The 19,059-nt window shown below is 44.3% G+C and overlaps 1 protein-coding gene across 1 annotated transcript in view; it reads right to left on the bottom strand.

Annotated features, from left to right (window-relative positions):
* Window positions 1-19,059, bottom strand: part of LOC124777479 (PDF receptor-like) — a gene marked incomplete at its 3' end in the record, with an annotated part of 233,679 nt that overhangs the window by 71,539 nt on the left and 143,081 nt on the right. Inside the window, exons 5-7 of the mRNA XM_047252914.1 lie at window positions 12,132-12,246; window positions 11,970-12,029; window positions 6,834-6,936 (exon numbers count right to left, since the gene is read on the bottom strand). Coding sequence (XP_047108870.1) covers window positions 6,834-6,936; window positions 11,970-12,029; window positions 12,132-12,246 — 278 coding nt within the window. The remainder of the gene's footprint in view (window positions 1-6,833; window positions 6,937-11,969; window positions 12,030-12,131; window positions 12,247-19,059) is intronic.

Genomic DNA, 19,059 nt, shown 5'->3' with positions numbered 1-19,059 from the left:
AAGAGTGGAAAGTTCTACAATGGAAGTTGAGGAAGAAATTAAAGTACAACGAGGTATTTAGGAATATATAACCTAAAAGGAAAAAATGAAGAAAAATAGGAGAACACTGAAGGGACATGTAGATCACATGGGTGGAGAAAGATCTGCGACAAAGGCTCTGAAATACAAACGCAGTGGAAGGAAAATATATGGGAAGACCATAGAACAGATAAGGTACCGTAACAGGCAATTTTTCTACTACTTGAAGTGAAGAAGGAGGGGGAGAAGGAGGTGCAGGAGGAGGAGAAGAAGAAGAAGAAGAAGAAGAAGAAGAAGTAATAACACGTTTCAACTCATCATTCTTACAACAGGCTTTCACGTAACGCTGTTATTTCCTTTTATCATTTCTACCATAGCTGCTGTTAGTGTTTGGAACCTGGACTGGTGGCAATACAGGATAAAGACAAAAGTCATTCCCCTCCTACACACTGCAGAATCCGAAATTTATTCCTCCTTGTCCCACCTCATGTGATACAACTACGTCGACAAATATTCCTCTTGTACGAAGCGATTTGCTTGGTTAGCGAAAAGGAATTATATTTCGTTTTCGGAAAACATTTATCAGTTTGAGCTGTTATTCAGTGTCTGGTAAGTTTATGTTCAAAAAATATATTAATATTGAGAATTAAATGTTAACTCTGCAACGGATTGTGCGCTGAGATGGAACTTCCTAGCAGATTAAGACTTTGTGCCGAATCGAGACTCGAAATCGCGACCTTTGCGTTACGCGGAGAAGTGCCCCACTGACTGACTTGCCCAATCACGATTGACGACCCCTCTTCACAGCTTCAGTTCCACCTGTACCTTGTCTCCGACCTTCCAAACTCCACGGCTGTTCTCCAGCAAAACTTCCATGACTAACATTACTGGAAGAAACAATATTGCGGAGACATCTAACTATATAAACGATTTAGGAGACAATCTGAGCAGCCGTCTTAGGTTGTTTGCAGATGATGCTGTCGTTTATCGTCTAGTTAAGTCATCGTAAGATCAAAAGAAATTGCAAAACGATTTAGAAAAGATATCTCTTCGGAACTAAAATTGTCAATTAACACTAAATAATTAAAAGTGTGAGGTTATCCACGTGAGTGCTAGTAGGAATCTGTTAAACTTCGGATACACGGTAAATCAATCTAATCTAAATCCCAAAAGTTCAACTAAATACCTCGGAATTACCATTACGAACAACTTAAATTGAAAAGCACTCATAGAAAATGTTGTGGAAGGCGAATCAAAGACTGAGATTTATTGGCAGAACACTTAGAAAAAGCAACAGATCTGCTAAAGAGACTGTCAACACTTCGCTTGTCCGTCGTCTTTTGGAACACTGCTGCGAGGTGTGGGATCCTTACTAGATAGTATTAACGGGGTACAACGTTCTATTCCGAATACGATCTTCATAGGGAGATGCGATCGTCATAATAAAAAAGGAAACTCAGACCTCTCAAGTAAAGATAAAGGTGTTCGTTTTTTCCCATAGCTGTTCGAGAGTGGAATAATAGAAAATTATTGTAAAGATGGTTTGATGAACCCTCTGCCAGGCACTTAAATGTGGTTTGCAGAGTATCCATGTATATGTCGATGTAGATGTAGATGGCTTGGCCACAGCCTGGGAATGTTTTCAGAATGAAATTTTCACTCTGAAACGGAGTGTGCACCGGTAAGAAACTTCCTGGTAGAAGGTAGGAGACGAGGTGCAAGCGGAAGTGAAGCTGCGAGGACAGGTCGTGAGTCGTTCTGGGGTAGCTCGTTTGATAGAGCACTTTCCCACGAAGGGAAAAGATTCCGAGTGTGAATTTCATTCGGGCGAATGTCGTTTTAATGTGCCAGGAAGGTTCAAGTTATATATTAAATCTATTAAAATATACCTTTTTACAATTTTAACGATTTTTATTTTTCTATGCTTTTAATTAGGATGTCTCTATCGAAACAGTGTTTTCTAAGTAAATTTACGTTTCTGAAAACTGAATTTGAAATCTTTTTTTCCTCTTTTTTCATGCGCCCCGCCAAAGCTTGAATTTTGTTCATTTGGTCCACTTCAGCTTTTGAGTTTCACACCGTTGCTCTACACCATACAAGATATGAACAGAACTGGCACCACGTCGTCTTTTCATACGTTTGCTGATGGTCTGTAAAGCCTCACAGCGTTCGCATGCCTGTGTGGAGTCTCCGAGGAGAACAAAAGTTGCCATACTGCTATTGTCGTGGTCATAGGTTCCTGGAATCTGGCTTGATAATATGGGGTGCCAAATGGATTACACAACACCTCTTGTCCTCATAGCAGGTAACTTTTACAGCAGACGTCACATTTATTACTCATAAAAGACATTACTTGCGCTCTGTCTTCGAGGATTTTGTAAAATTATTTTCAAATAAAATAGCACCAGACCCCATCGTAGCCGTGCTGTTTGGTCATAGTTCCATACAGGGATTATTCCATTTTTGCTATGGACAGTGCCTTCTCCAGCTCTTTCATCATTTGAAAAACCCTGATCATGGGTTGTCGGGAAACTGCCACACCGCCACTTGCTAACTGCCGCTACTGATGGAATATGGAACAGGGCTGATGCAGCATGGTATGGCTTATCCGCATCTGTCAAGTACACTTACTTAGAATCGAAGCGCAACACAACTAGAGACACTGCTGCCACCGGAGGAGGTAGTTACATGATCTAGATTTCACACCCTTTATACTCCAAACCATTTACAAATAAAGGGAAATAAGAAAAGTACTCATTATTTTGAGATGTGGTAGAAAGGTCCAGGACAAGAAGAAAACGTCTAGTTAAAACAGGCTCTAAAATGCATACCTTAAGAGCAGTGAGCAAATGTTCATCTCACTACTGTGAAACACATCCCTTCTGTTGCAAGCTCTTGGCTATCACGAACAACCGTCAGAATGCGGTAAGGAACTCAGTAAACCGGTGGCAGAGATTCTAATGTAGTTTGCTTCCTACTACATACTACCTGCACTTGTGATTCATCGCTATAGGAGCTGCCCAATATCATGTCTGATGAAACGAATTGAAATGATCGTACGGTATTGACGGCCGTGAGTCCCCACGTGGGGAAGTTCGGACCCCGAGTTGCAGGTCTTTTCTGTTGGCGTCACATTGGACGACTCACGCCACGTTGGGTGGCTTGTGTGTCGATGCTGAGGACAACACATCAACCAGTCGCCGAACGGAGAAAAGTCTCCAGCTCGATTGGTAATCGAACGCGGACCCACAGCATTGTGGTCAGACGCGCTGACCAATCAGATAAGTGGGCGGACTCCAGTTATTGTAAGGCATGCTTCTGTCGAACGACTTACGGAATCACGCTCTCTAATTTGGTCACGGATACGCTGGAAAGGATTGATGACGCGTTTGTGCTGAAAAAGACCGTCAATCGACCTCTAACGTGCATTGTAATTTTACCAAGTTCTGCAGAATATATTTTCTCTGTCTTATTTTTGTCCTATTTTTCATCATGACAGGGAGGAAGATCACCCTGGGAACAGTACTGGTAGATTCTTATCTTCATTTCATTACGTTCTGTATTCGGCACCCCACATACTTTTAACCACTCTTCCTACAAATGAAAAATTACTAGACTGTAAGAATATGGCTGTAATTGCAGACACACGCACATTGGTACTGGTAGATTCTTATCTTCATTTCATTACGTTCTGTATTCGGCACCCCACATACTTTTAACCACTCTTCCTACAAATGAAAAATTACTAGACTGTAAGAATATGGCTGTAATTGCAGACACACGCACATTGGTAAATTTAGGAGGACTTTCTTGATTTCTGGGAAAGGACACTGTGTTTAATTTTTCGAACTGGGTTGCCAGTTTGGTGGGGTGTCTGTCTGCCCAGCCTTTCATAACGCACGTCCTCATGATTGATTCTCTCAGAACCATGCGCAAGACAAGCGCTTGTTCAGATTTTAGGCATTGAACCTACGTAATATTTTAAGAAAAAAAAGCAGGCGTCTTTTCTCCTATCTTCGGAAGTCATGAGTTGCTTGATACCACTGAAAAACTCGTCTTCTAGATTGGTCGGTTCACCCCTTCAAGTTTCTTTCTGCCTCTGTCCAGGGATGGGAGGCAGGCTGAATTTTGTGCAGACTTTTTCTGTTGCAGTGTTGGGGTCTGGTGAGTTCGATTTCCCGCTTTTGTCGGCACTTGCAACGTGACTTGGGATGCGACGCAGTTCCGACAATTCTCTATGATTTTTGAAGACATTTTGCAGAAACATTACAGGGTCCCGCCGAGTGCTATCTTTGCTTTCATTTAACTGAATCCAGATCGGGCCGACTTTGTTCTTTATTCACTCGTGATTCACCCCACACATCACGACCCAGGTCAAGTTTCGTGCCTGTTTTTGCTGTGAGTCACAAGCCAGATTTGGTGACTCAAACTTTACTAGAAAATGGTGAATTTTGCTTTCGGTTATTCTTTGAATGTTTAAATCTTTGGGTTTGAGCACATGAGCGACCATGTTTCGTTACCTAGTTAACCTACTCCTCGCTAAATAACGAGTATTAATATAATAACAACAGTTCCCTTTAAGGAACAACAGTGTTAGGAATTTATATGTGGTAAATGTTCACAGAAGTTGAAGAGCATGCACCAGTTTGTGAATCAACAGTTCCCTAAACCTTTCCTCAATGTACATACCAGCAAGCCATTGCACATGCTGTAGTGACTAACCTCGTTGATCCTGTGACAGAAAGATACAAGGAAACATTTAGTAAAGTTTATTCCATGATCGGTCACTCTGAAGTCCAGTATACCAGTTCCGCCAGTTTCTTTGTGATAGAACATAGGGCAGATTGATTTCACTTTTATGGGACTTCAGGCGGCTTCGCATTCTCTTAGTTACAGAATGATAAGCACACTTTTCTTCAACAGGGATCTCGCGCTTACGATGAAGTCCATGTCATATTGCAAATGTACGTCCGACCGAAGATCCAATTACCATTATTTAGACGTTTTCAACATTTCATAAACAGCGGGAGGCTATTAAATACGTCACCAATGGTGCTTGCACACACCAAAGATTTCAAGTGTGCCCACGACCAGAAGTCCAAAGGATTAGGATCGAGAGAATGAGCTAGCGAACTTTCTGTACCTTGCCGACTGAACCATTGCCCATAAAGTAACTGTGTGAGGCGTTCTCGGACATTTGGGGGAAAATGGGCTGTTGTTCATCATGCATGAAGCACATCTGTAGCAGTTGTTTGAATAGTACCTCCTCTAGGAAGACAAGCAAGTGGTTTAGTTGGAGCTGACGACACTATGCACCAGTTAAGATGTTTGGTAGTATGTAAGGTCCTATTAATCCGTCACCACTAATTCCGACCCATACATTAATTGAATATCGGAGATGAGTCCTTTCTCCTTCACCTGCTTTTGGATTTGATCGTCCCACAAATATTGGTCATCATTAAAGACAAACCCCTCTCGTGGGAAACCAGCGTCGTCTGTAAACAGTATCTTTTTTGTGAAAGTGGATCTTCACCACATCTTTGTAACAACCACTAGCAGAACTTCATTCTAGTTGGTTAATCTTGTGGCCGAAGGGGTGAACACGCTGCACATGACATGGGTATACCAACTGTTCATGCAGGATCGCTCAGACAACGGAGGATGACTAACCCCGATTTGGTTCTGGAATTCTACGTGAACGACTGCTCACAGCTGTTCAGGTACGCATTTTAGGGCCTAAGTTTGCTGGACATTTTTTGGTTTTTTTGGTCGATACCACCACTTCTCAAAACACAAAATAATTTTTAAATACCTGTGTAACAATATGTTGTTCCTACTTCAACGTATACACAGATAAGGCAAAATTTGGTGATCAGTTATCATTCTTGGTGTTTTTGAATGGCTAGTAGCTTATCTCTCTTGAGTAATAATACCGAGCATGAGAATTTAAAACCTGAATATAGTTTTATTGTGTTGATATGAAGAAAGTTCAACTGCGGAGCGTGACAATTTCTGCATTTTATGTTTCCGCTGTATAATCAGTCAGAACGATAGGGAAACACAGAAAGCCTAAGCCGAATTGGAGTTAATAATACAAAATAATGTGGTTTAGGTATGCTAACCGGTGTAAATCTGTGATTAGTATGATGCATAAAGACGAAATGAATTACTTCGCCGGCCGAAGTGGCCGTGCGGTTAAAGGCGCTGCAGTCTGGACCCGCAAGACCGCTACGGTCGCAGGTTCGAATCCTGCCTCGGGCATGGATGTTTGTGTTGTCCTTAGGTTAGTTCGGTTTAACTAGTTCTAAGTTCTAGGGACTAATGACCTCAGAAGTTGAGTCCCATAGTGCTCAGAGCCATTTGAATTTTTTTTGAATTACTTCGCAAGATATGAAAACAAACGGTTCATCGCGCGTGTAGGAAGTGAGTTCACGTACACGGATTCACAAACATCGACTGATATATTGGCGAAAAGTTTCAAATTAGCGAAGACCCGGATTGGGGGCGAGCTCTTTCCCAACGTTATAATGAGAGGGCCAGGAAGACTCCGAATGGGGTCCAATTCGAAACCTATGTACGAAGCAATATCGTCAGGACAATGCGATAGGAAATGGTACAGAAACTACGCCTTCAACAGTAGAGCTAATACGCGTTCTGGTCTCACTCCCAGGACCAGTTTGCTAATTGTTAACACCTATTTGGATAAAGAGTCTCGATTATCGTCGTCACTAACAATGAAATCGACGATAGTGTGTGCTCAACTTCCTCCCTCCTAAGTGCAAATTTACTTGTTACTACCCTGACAGAACACGTACCTGTGACGGCGTTGTGGAGGTAGAGCCCCTCGACGAACATCCACATGAACATGGACGTCCTGGCGTACTCCAGAAGCACGTACGACGCCTCGCACAGCACTGGCTGCAACAACAATACACAATGAAGCATTAGTAACAAAATTTTAGCAAGAAAATGGGCGAGGTGTAAGATGAATGGTGATGAGGCAAAAGGAATAATTCGAAATCTAAGTTTTATGAGTATAGACTGTAGTACAAACGGGAGCTATCTGCTACAGTTAGGTAACTAGCCGATTGAGTATCACCGACGCATCTACAGGACAATACAGCTCGGAGGTGCATTGCCCGATAAACACTATCGCGCTCCACCACCCCCTCTCCATTGCCCATTGATCCGAATACGCCATAATCTGCGCAGTGCGCGACGTTGCCACTACTTGGTGCATTTCAGTTTTATCTAGTTATATGTTAGGTTTGGGCTAAGAATAGAGGTCATAGGCGAGTGTGCTAAAATCTCTTAGGAGACACGGGTGGTTAGACATGATCAAACAATAAAATTTTCTGTAACACTGAAAATATCGGATGATTCGGAACGAATGAACAGATTTGAGTTGTTTATTAAAGATAAACTGTAAAAGACAGAAAAACATCCGAACATCACTGGACAGACGAAGGTTCAAAGTTTTGACAAAGCTACGCTGCTGTTTGTTTGTAGCAATATGGCGACTACATCACAAGTGAAATCATTTTGTGTCTTGGAATTTGCTCGAAGTAAATCCTATTTTTCAGGTGGAAAATGCATTCCGCCGTCGATTCAGCAAGAAGCCACCTATGCACAAACACTTATATGAGCGTCCAAAATTCTTGGAAGGTGGTTAGATACGCAAAGGGAAGAACACTGGACGGCCACGTATGTCTGATGAAAACGTCGTGCGTACCCGGGGTGCGTTCACACGGAGTTCTCGAAGTCCACGAGATGGGGCAAGCCTGGAACGTATATTTCTTAAGAAAATGGTGTGGTGGGTGCTGAAACGACGCCTACTTATGAAGCCTTACAAGTTGCAGTTGCTGCAGCAGTTGCATCAAGGCACCCTAACACGAGGTACAAGTTTTGTGTAGGACACTTTTTGCCGAACGCTCAGCTTTCCTGACGAATCGAGGTTCGTCTATCGGGTAAAGCTAAATGTTGTAATGTAAGAATTTGGTGGTCGCAAATCCTGGTGTCGTCGTCGAATATGAAAGAGATTCATAGGAGCTAATTGTGATTTGTGCCATTTACGTTCACAGTGTTCGCAGACCTTTCTTTCTTGCGGACGAAACAGTGACAGTGTAAAGTCCCCTTAGAGAAATTGTAAATTACTGTGCTGGTAGATCTCTTACGTTATTTGATTTTCAAACAGCTGAGCAAAACTGAACGTTGCGCAGTTGGAGGTGAGCCGCCAGCAGTGGTGGATGTGGAGAGAGAGATGCCAGAGTTTTGAGAGGTTGCTATAAGCGGATGATCTGGAAATTTGTAAAGATGTATGTCATGAACTGATATATATATATATATATATATATATATATATATATATATATATATATATATATATATGATGACTTTTGAACAGTATTAAGGTAAATACCATTTTGTTCTCTATCAAAATCTTTCATTTGCTAACTATGCCTATGAGCAGCTAGTGCCTTCAGTAGTTAGAATCTTTTATTTAGCTGGCAGTATTGGCAATCGCTGTATTGCAGTAGTTCGAGTAACGAAGATTTTTGTGAGGTAAGTGATTCATGAAAGGTACAGGTTATATTAGTCAGAGCCATTCTTTTGTAGGGATTATTGAAAGTCAGATTGAGTTGCGCTAAAAAAAAAAAAAGTGTCAGTTTAGTAATGATCAGAATAAGTAAAGAGAGAAATGTGTGAGTACGTTCAGTTTTACTCAGCGGTTTGAAAATCAAATAACGTAAGAGAGTAAGAGATTTACCAGCACAGTAATTTATAATTTTTCGAAGGGGCGTTACAACAGGAAGTGTCACACACACACCCACACACACACATATATATATATATATATATATATAGAGAGAGAGAGAGAGAGAGAGAGAGAGAGAGAGAGAGAGCGAGAGAGAGACAGAGAGAGGGGGGGGGAGGGACGGAAGAGAGGCAGAAATAATAGAAATATTGAAGTCAACTTAATGGTCATTTCTAAAACTTCTTTCAAACGGAAAATTTAATATAAAAAAAACTCTAAAATGCAAAAGTGACTGAACTCTGCACCAGCAGAGTGGGTCAGTCTCCCTGCAAATTACTAAATCCTCCAGCGTAAAATCTTTAGCAAGAGTTCAATAGTGAACAAAATTTTGAAAATCTCATCCACAATTACTATAGAGGTCACGTAACAACTTCAAATGCTTCTGCCCTCTCGTCAAAGTATGGAGAGCACACTACGAGAAGTGGCGGGGGTGACGAAAGCGGGTCCTCCCGTCGGAATACGAGGGCGTGCCTCAATGTTCAGTGCCCAGTCGGAATGAGTTCATCTCGTCGAAGTGATCGCTGTGAATTACGGCTTGGTTGCATAGGTGGAGTCACTGACTACACATTATTACTCCCCCATCCTTCCACCCTCCCCCTCCCACAGCTGTATATAGCTATCTGACCAAGAAGAAAATGACACACAAGAAAATGGCAAATCGTATAGTTCTAACTCCAATCGTTTCCCCGCGGCTGCTTAATCCTCTTACTCGTTTCCCCATATTCGCGCGTTCCCTGGGGCCCGACAGAAAGATGCGCGTTTTCCCTCCTGTTGTAAGATCTTCTGCTCTGGTTACATCTGTAATGACAACAGGATGACAAGGGCTCTGAACTAGAGGACAAACGCTTTGGTTATTAACTGGTATTAAGTTACATACTGGTCTCAGGTTAGACCAGAGCACCCGGTCCATTCAACATAAAAGAGACTCAAAATATTATGAAGACACCACTAGCTTGCATGGTGCCATGTTTACAGCTCACGTTCAAGGCTTCGCTCTACACATGAATCCTACCATCAGTTATTACCTGCTGAAATTATTATCCATCCGACCAGGTCACGGTTTTCTGTCGTCTAGGGTGCAACCGACAACGTCACGAGTCCAGGAGAGGCTCTGCAGGTGGTGTCGAACTGTTAGCAAAGGCACTCATGTCGGTCGTCTGCCATCATAGCCAATTAACGCCAAATTTCGCCACACTGTCCTAGCGGATACTTTCGTGGCACATCAGCAACACCAGCCCTCTTGAAATGGTCACCAAGAAATAGAGACCTCAACACATCTGACAATTCGTTACGGGGAGTCATTAAGCCCCATGAATCTACATGTCGCTATGCAACAAACGAATAGCTGCGCAGTCCTCTTGAGGATGCATTTCGCGCTACAACACGGGACATGTTTAAAAATATGTCGAGGAGGACTTGGGTGCATACAGAAATGTGTTAACAGCATGACGGAGAACATATCGATACATTGGATACTTATGTAAGTAAATAACTGTGCTAAGACAAATCAAATCAATTAGCATTAGATACTAGAGGTACAGGGCCTCCTCGTTGACCATGTAATTTGGTTGCCATCTGATATTTTCTTCACCAAGTATAATAATTCATTTATTTGCATTAACTTTTAATTTCCTATATTATTGACTGTCATAACTTGTCTGTTCAATTTATCCATCGCAGTTATTTTAGTCTTGTGTGCGTATATTTTCAGTTTATGGTTACCAAGGAATCACACTAAAATGTTTAACATACAGTGCATGTCCTTTTGGGAATGAATTAACACTGCTAGATCGTCATCAAACCGGATGCAGTTAGTTACTTTACCACTAATTTTCAATTTTTGCTGCTGATTTTGATTGTTTGTACAGTAATTCCTATAAATAAATAAGGAGAGAGTGGGCATCCTTGTCGGACACTTCTTCTTACCCCAGCCCCTGTCTTACTGCCATTAACAAGTACATTTCTCTGGTCTGATTTCTGTATAGGTTGGGAAACGATCTGTTATCTCTCCAGTCCAATTTCAGACTTTTTCAGCTTTCCGAAGAGTATCGTCCACCCTGTTCTTTTGAATCTCTTCTCTAGAATAATGAACGTTGTATACATTTTCCTGTTCATTTGAGTTCTGTTTCCTAAAGTCATTGGTAGTTACATTTCAGTACCCTGCTTCCTTTCCTTTTCCTGATTGGAAATTCATCTTTTCTTAAATGTTGCTTAACTTTAAATTTCAGTCAATAGTTAACAGCAGAGAGTACACCGGCTAAAAGTGGCTTAAGCCTATGTAGTTTGAACAATCATTGCTATTTCCTTTCTTACGTATAGGACATCGACACTGTCCGTACACAAAGTAACGAGACGGGATTTAAAAAAAAAAAAAAAGATCGTTAAGACGGTGATTTTAGTTCTTCAAGATTTCTATACAGTCTCCTCTCATTGGAATGCAAAGCACAGAACTTTCATACAGCCACGTGCAACTGTCAGAAAAATCGTCCTTTGGCGTGTTGTTCAGTTTAGGTGTCGCACTGTTTTGAGTGTAGGTTGTGGCAGCAAACAGTTCAGCCTTCACGTGAATTTCTCCACTTTCTTGTTCTATGGTACGTTAGTAATGACAAAACTGACTAATCACCGTAATAATTTTTTTTCCAATAAGTAATTCTCCAACTTATCATTTCAATGAAGTGGTGCTAGGCCCCCACATATTGTTGATTTTGTTGAGGGGCCAAGATGTGTGGAACAAATTTTGCACAATATTTATCTCTTTTTGAAACAATCCCAGAGACTCTCTTGAACATTTGATTTAGACATCTCTCTCCAAAGCGATTTGTGATTCAACAACGCTGACACACCATGGTTGCATGCCCACTACTTGACAAGTCAAAACTGAGTCTTCCAATGCACGTCTGCTGCTCAGTCGACAATTCAAGCTGCTGCGGCAGTTATTGGGTTTATATGTCGGAAATAAAATCTGTAGCGAACCTTTTTGGGCGGAAGGTTTATATCTACGTCTGTACTATGCAAGCGATCTCATGGTGTGTGGCAGAGGATACTTTGTGTACCACTTCCCTCTTTTCCCGTCCCAGTCGCGAATGGTGCACAGATGCGGTCTAGAATTACAGAGTAAGAAGTGGCAGAGCCTGACCGTGTTGTCGATGCCCTGGCGGTGGGCGGTCCTCGGGGCCGCCGGCGCCGGCTGCGTGGACTCCGCCGCCCCCACCGCCGTCTTGTTGCGGTCCCCGGCCGCCGCGGCGCCGCCCCCGCCGCCCCCGCCGCCCACGGGCGTCACGGGCACGGGGTCGGCGACGGCTCCGCCGCGCACCACCGCCTGGTCGGCGTACAGCGTCAGCCGGATCACCACCTGCACCACCATCGCCACGAACAGGTTCCGGTGGATGCGCGTCCGGTTGTTGCGCAGGCTCCTGGAAACAAAACGAACCACCCAGCGTCACCTTCCGTAAGCCATCCCGTAACGCATCGCGCGGCCCCTGATGACTGTTCCTCTCTCACTCAGATATATTTCTGTTCAGTAGCTCATTACTCATGATTTATCCCAATCGCATGACGAGTTGAACCACCTAAAGACTACAGACGTTGTATTTCTTTAATGGTTGAAGATATGTCATCGATATTTCTGGGAAAGAATAGCAAGCTTAGGCGCACGCAGTTACATTGTGTAGGTAACAATACCAAACAGACTGAGATTTTAAAGCAATTACATTTTTAAATGAAACGATACACTTTGTAGCGACATTTAAACGCTCTTTAAATATGAGTACACTGATATAATGATGATTAGTCCTTAGTTGTTTGCTTATAACATGCTCCATTAAAACTTTTTGTAACCATGTTAACAGAATGTTCCGTCGGTTCTTGATAGAACATTATAATAATGAAAAGCATCAGATTGCTTTTGTTCTACAATAAATAGTAAATGTCTGAAAATGGCCTTGTAAGTCGAAACGGTTAACTATTTGTAATACTACACCTATGTATTGTATATGTGTTGAGTGGAATACGTTTGCGTTGTATGATGATGATGATGATGATGATGATGACGATGATGATGACGTCGATAGAGAAGGGAGAGGGTTAAACCCGGCTCAGGAGCATAGCCTACTACCCACGAATAGCACCAAGGGAGCTGCCCAGCGTAACTTCCCCATCCGACGGACGGATCATTATCACCAGTGTCACATGCCTTCACTTCATTAGACACAGTGGGGAGATCTGGTATTTAAATTAGGGCACTGGTAAGAAGTCTGATGATCAGGAACTTTGCGCCAACTCCTCTCCTCCCCATACCGACCAAATACGCGCAGTGAAAATTTTTTCTCCGCCAGGATTCGAACTGACTTACTTCCGGCGTCGAGTGCCACCGCACAAGCGTACGTTACCGACTATTTTTGGTAGAGGGATGGCTGAGAAGGGGGGGGGGATGGGGGGCGAGAGAGGCTTAGAGCAAGGCAGCAGAGGGGGTAGTGGTCGCTACCCGAGGCCTTGCCACTGTGTTGCCCTGCTCGTGGGTCTGGAACCGGAGTTGAAGGGGAAGATACGAAGTTGTCTTCTTCTTTTTGTTTTCTGTATTTGTTTGTTTTTGTTTTAATTACGAAGTGAATACCATAATAACTAGGTAAAGGAAGCCCTACAACAGCTGAGCGTGAGGATCGTCCAGGTCGTCTTTTCGTATGAAGAGCAGTAGTGTACACTGAGTACACAAGATGAAATCGATCATGAACCAAGAACCATCCTCATCAATTTTTTCTCGCACCTGGAACATCCCAGCTAGTCGGAAGGTCAACAAATCTAGATACTTGGCAAAAGAGGACCGGCATTTCGCTCGGCGTTGTATGCCAGCGTGTTTGTCCGGCAGGAACAGCCAAAATTCTAACACGTCTTTGCCACCGTCGCGGAAAAAGTAGTACAACGCCACTCCTTTAATACAGTTGACCTCATTTGTCCTGACAGCTGAGAAGTAGACGGTACCCCGGTGGAATAGAGCTTCAGAATAATCAGACATGGGTGGCCATTGTAAGAGTAGGGCAAGCATTCGTTGTGTGAGCAGCCAACGGGCAGCGGCCATACCATATGTCTGCCGATGTGCGTCACAATCAGTTACTGCGCAAACTGGACACAGAGGCGCGTAGATCAGATGCATGGAGTGCAAGCGTTACCGATTAGCGAATTTGTCGTTCACTATCAAGGACCATGAATCCCGCACTTCCGTGGGTAGAAAGATGGCTCGCACGCCCTACTGTCTTCCATCATACGGTAGGGGAGCGTCATTCGACGACGTTGGTGTGTTAGTGTCTTTGTCATTAGCGGTGACAGTCCCTCGTAGTGGGCGATCGCGTAGAATGCAGGTCGTCCAGCAAATACCTATAGTCCACGGGTAACGTTCTAATGTGATTGAATGACGGTGAAATATGACCGACAGGGACTGGAGGGTGTAGTGATTGTCGGCCACTGTGCCCGTGCTCTGTTTCTGAGATTGGTCAGACCTACGCTACCTTCATGTGAGGGCAATGCCAAAACGTCTCACGAAGTTTATAATCAACTTCAGCACACACAAAATGTCCAAATGCAGCTTGTAGTCTCAAGCAACGTAATGGGCATCGGCTAAATTGTTTAATTTTGGGGCTAAGTAGACTTTGGCGTACCGTGCCCGCTGAAAGATGTCCATCATGTGTTGGTGTGGGGAGTCGCACCAGTGCACATATTTTTTGTAACAGCTGACGATATATGACCGCTGAAATACGTTGAATATGACAGAGAAAGAGTACCACGTAACATATGAGTACAGGTACTTTGAGGGGCACTGTCGGTCCCAAGGCCAGCATCCTGCACACATAAGTATAGTCTTCCGCAGACTGATGATACAACCCGCCATAGTACCATACTGTTGAAGCCATCGTTGTACCGTCTGTATGTCATCATCTGACCTGCCAAGGAATGCGAAATCGTCTGCGTATGCACAACATCGGAACCTCGCAGTCCGTAAACAAATCGTCTCCAAGCGCAGGCGAACGCCATGCAGGGCTTTCTAGAGTGCTACTGGAAATAGAACGTTGGGTAAGGGGCATTATTGCCTCACAGGAAGCTCGGTAGAAAGGGGTTCTGATGGATAACCATCCACCATTACCCCGAAGTGCTAAGTGAATCAAGCACAGGACTACATCGACAAACCCGCTGCGGAGGCCTATGTTTTCCACGACCACACAAAGAAAATTATGATCGACGAAGTCGAAATCCATCGCAACAACGGTGCCCCGGAAGTAGCAGGCCAGTCCCACATCACTTCTTTAGTTCTCGGCATAATATTTGCGACAGTATCGGCTGAATGATCGGGCAATACCTTTTTGTGTCACAGTTTGGCTACTCTCCGCCATTTTGACTGGCGTAATGAGCGTGCGTTTCGCTGACGTCTTTCTCGTACATGTGATGCAACGATGCTCATTCGCCATGAAGACAGTCTTGACGCCTGCCAATTGCACCGCAGTCAGTTGGAGCAAATGGACTTCGATACGGTGGACGTTTCGTTGACGGTCTGGTGAGGCAGGTTGCATTGACAGTTCCCTTAATGCCGCGTAACAAAATTCTGAAGTCGTCCATTGCTAGCCGAAATTATCTCTACCATAGCCGATAAATCCCCTGCGTGCAGGAGGATTGGCGCAACTAATCCACCACAGCGATATGGAACTGTAAGATCGTTGGCTCCGTTGGAATCATCGCCAAGTCACCTCATTCTCAAAGCGACAGATCTCATCGAAGAGGTGGCAAACGTTCAGTTTCCATGGTCCCATACTGCGTCTTATCTGTGGGCGAGACAAGCTAACGGCATGGATAGAAACTTGGTGATCGATGAAACCCGTTGGACACATCTCAGCGGCAACTGTCACAGTGCAGGTCCCTCGTGATACGTATCCAAGCTGCTGGCCGAGTGCGCGATAAGGTACATGTACTGCGATTGTTGCCGTATTGTAGGACCCACGTGTCTTGCAGCACTACGTCCCGAATCAGTGGGTGCAACGCTTGTCAGGGGACGAAGTGTGGGTATTGGTCCTCGGGGCGCAGAACACAGTTAAAATCGCCGTCCACTGTATAATGCACCGCGTTTCCTTGATACAACGCTGTCACCTCGGAATAGAATGCTGTCCATTATCGGCATTTCGTCGACCCTGATGGGGCGTAAACGTTCACCAAATGGACTGCACCGACCGCCAGCGTCAAATACCGAAGGAAGGCAAGCCATTACGTAAACGCAGTACGTGATACACTCCTGGAAATGGAAAAAAGAACACATTGACACCGGTGTGTCAGACCCACCATGCTTGCTCCGGACACTGCGAGAGGGCTGTACAAGCAATGATCACACGCACGGCACAGCGGACACACCAGGAACCGCGGTGTTGGCCGTCGAATGGCGCTAGCTGCGCAGCATTTGTGCACCGCCGCCGTCAGTGTCAGCCAGTTTGCCGTGGCATACGGAGCTCCATCGCAGTCTTTAACACTGGTAGCATGCCGCGACAGCGTGGACGTGAACCGTATGTGCAGTTGACGGACTTTGAGCGAGGGCGTATAGTGGGCATGCGGGAGGCCGGGTGGACGTACCGCCGAATTGCTCAACACGTGGGGCGTGAGGTCTCCACAGTACATCGATGTTGTCGCTAGTGGTCGGCGGAAGGTGCACGTGCCCGTCGACCTGGGACCGGACCGCAGCGACGCACGGATCCACGCCAAGACCGTAGGATACTACGCAGTGCCGTAGGGGACAGCACCGCCACTTCCCAGCAAATTAGGGACACTCTTGCTCCTGGGGTATCGGCGAGGACCATTCGCAACCGTCTCCATGAAGCTGGGCTACGGTCCCGCACACCGTTAGGCCGTCTTCCGCTCACGCCCCAACATCGTGCAGCCCGCCTCCAGTGGTGTCGCGACAGGCGTGAATGGAGGGACGAATGGAGACGTGTCGTCTTCAGCGATGAGAGTCGCTTCTGCCTTGGTGCCAATGATGGTCGTATGCGTGTTTGGCGCCGTGCAGGTGAGCGCCACAATCAGGACTGCATACGACCGAGGCACACAGGGCCAACACCCGGCATCATGGTGTGGGGAGCGATCTCCTACACTGGCCGTACACCACTGGTGATCGTCGAGGGGACACTGAATAGTGCACGGTACATCCAAACCGTCATCGAACCCATCGTTCTACCATTCCTAGACCGGCAAGGGAACTTGCTGTTCCAACAGGACAATGCACGTCCGCATGTATCCCGTGCCACCCAACGTGCTCTAGAAGGTGTAAGTCAACTACCCTGGCCAGCAAGATCTCCGGATCTGTCCCCCATTGAGCATGTTTGGGACTGGATGAAGCGTCGTCTCACGCGGTCTGCACGTCCAGCACGAACGCTGGTCCAACTGAGGCGCCAGGTGGAAATGGCATGGCAAGCCGTTCCACAGGGCTACATCCAGCATCTCTACGATCGTCTCCATGGGAGAATAGCAGCCTGCATTGCTGCGAAAGGTGGATATACACTGTACACTGTACTAGTGCCGACATTGTGCATGCTCTGTTGCCTGTGTCTATGTGCCTGTGGTTCTGTCAGTGTGATCATGTGATGTATCTGACCCCAGGAATGTGTCAATAAAGTTTCCCCTTCCTGGGACAATGAATTCACGGTGTTCTTATTTCAATTTCCAGGAGTGTATTTCAAGCTAAAATTTATGAAAAGAAATTACTTTATTTTCGATGTTACAATCGATAAGTAGTTGCTCTTAATGCACAGATAAAATAATTTTTGTAGCTATATTTGAAATTACGAATTATTTGGTACGCTTAAAATTTCTATTATTAGCTACGAAATCTAGTACCATTTACTATATTCATTTCTGGATTCATTTGTGAAATAATAATCAAAACTAATGAAATTCATTTCTCAAGAAAATTTGTAAACTCTTTGGGATATTGCTATTTCTGCGGAATGAGACAGTAATAAGCAAGCATCTGATGTGATTAGATGTATTTTTGTACTTTGGGCGAACGATGTAATGTCGGCTTTGTTAATGTGAAAATTCAAAAGAATTTATGGTATACTAAAATGTGACAAAATATATGAACATAGCAACAAAAATTCTGCAAATTATTTCGATCAATTCAAGCATGAGCACCTATAATGTGAGAATTTCATCTTCAAGAATCAGACCCCTACACAAGAAGAACTGGAGCCAACTCTATAGGGAAAGCTATATAAACTGGAAAGTTTATTGTATTCTTCGCTCCTCTCCAATTTTTCATAAAAGACTTTGCTTATTGTGGACTACAACTGGAATTTGGAAGGATGGGTTACATTACAACCTACAGCCATCCTTATGATGTCATTTAGTATATGGCTACCAGTTTTGGTGGTTTAGTGCACAATTTTCAGGCCTGACGCTCAGGATGTTAACGCCGTCCATATACACAAGTCATCAGTAGCCAACGTCTATTACTGGTTCTCGCGCACTACCAGCAATAGCGATGTTAGCTCCAAACACCAACTTGCTAGTTTATGATTGAAGAGACAACATTGTAGTTACAAGTAGTCTGCAAAAACCAGTAGCCGGCCTCTGTGGCCGAGCGGTTCTAGGCGCTTCAGTCCGGAACCTCGCTGCTGCTACGATCTCAGGTTCGAATCCTGCCTCGGGCATGGATGTGTGTGATGTCCTTAGGTTAGTTAGGTTTAAGTAGTTCTAAGTTCTAGGGGACTGATGACCACAGATGTTAAGTCCCATGGTGCTCAGAGCCATTTTTGAAAGTGAAGAAGAATTACATGATCTGCTCAACGGAATAAACAGTCTAATGAGTACATAGTATGGACTGAGAGTAAATCAAAGAAAGACGAAGGTAATGAGAAGTAGTAGAAATGAGAACAGCGAGAAACTTAACATCAGGATTGATGGTCACGAAGTCAATGAAGTTAAGGAATTCTGCTACCTAGGCAGTAAAATAACCAATGACGGACGGAGCAAGGAGGACATCAAAACCAGACTGGCTATGGCAAAAAGTGCATTCCTGGATAGAGAAGAGTCTACTAATGTCAAATATCGGCGTTAATTTGAGGAATAAATTTCTGAGACTGTACGTCTGGAATACAGCATTGTATGGTAGCGAAACATGGACTATGGAAAGACCGGAACAGAAGTGAATCGAAGCATTTGAAATGTAGTACTACAGACGAATGTTGAAACTTAGGTGGACT

This window comes from Schistocerca piceifrons, chromosome 2 (assembly GCF_021461385.2).
Source record: "Schistocerca piceifrons isolate TAMUIC-IGC-003096 chromosome 2, iqSchPice1.1, whole genome shotgun sequence".
NCBI classification, from domain to species: Eukaryota; Metazoa; Arthropoda; class Insecta; order Orthoptera; family Acrididae; genus Schistocerca; species Schistocerca piceifrons.
This window is presented reverse-complemented; position numbering and strand designations above follow the sequence as displayed.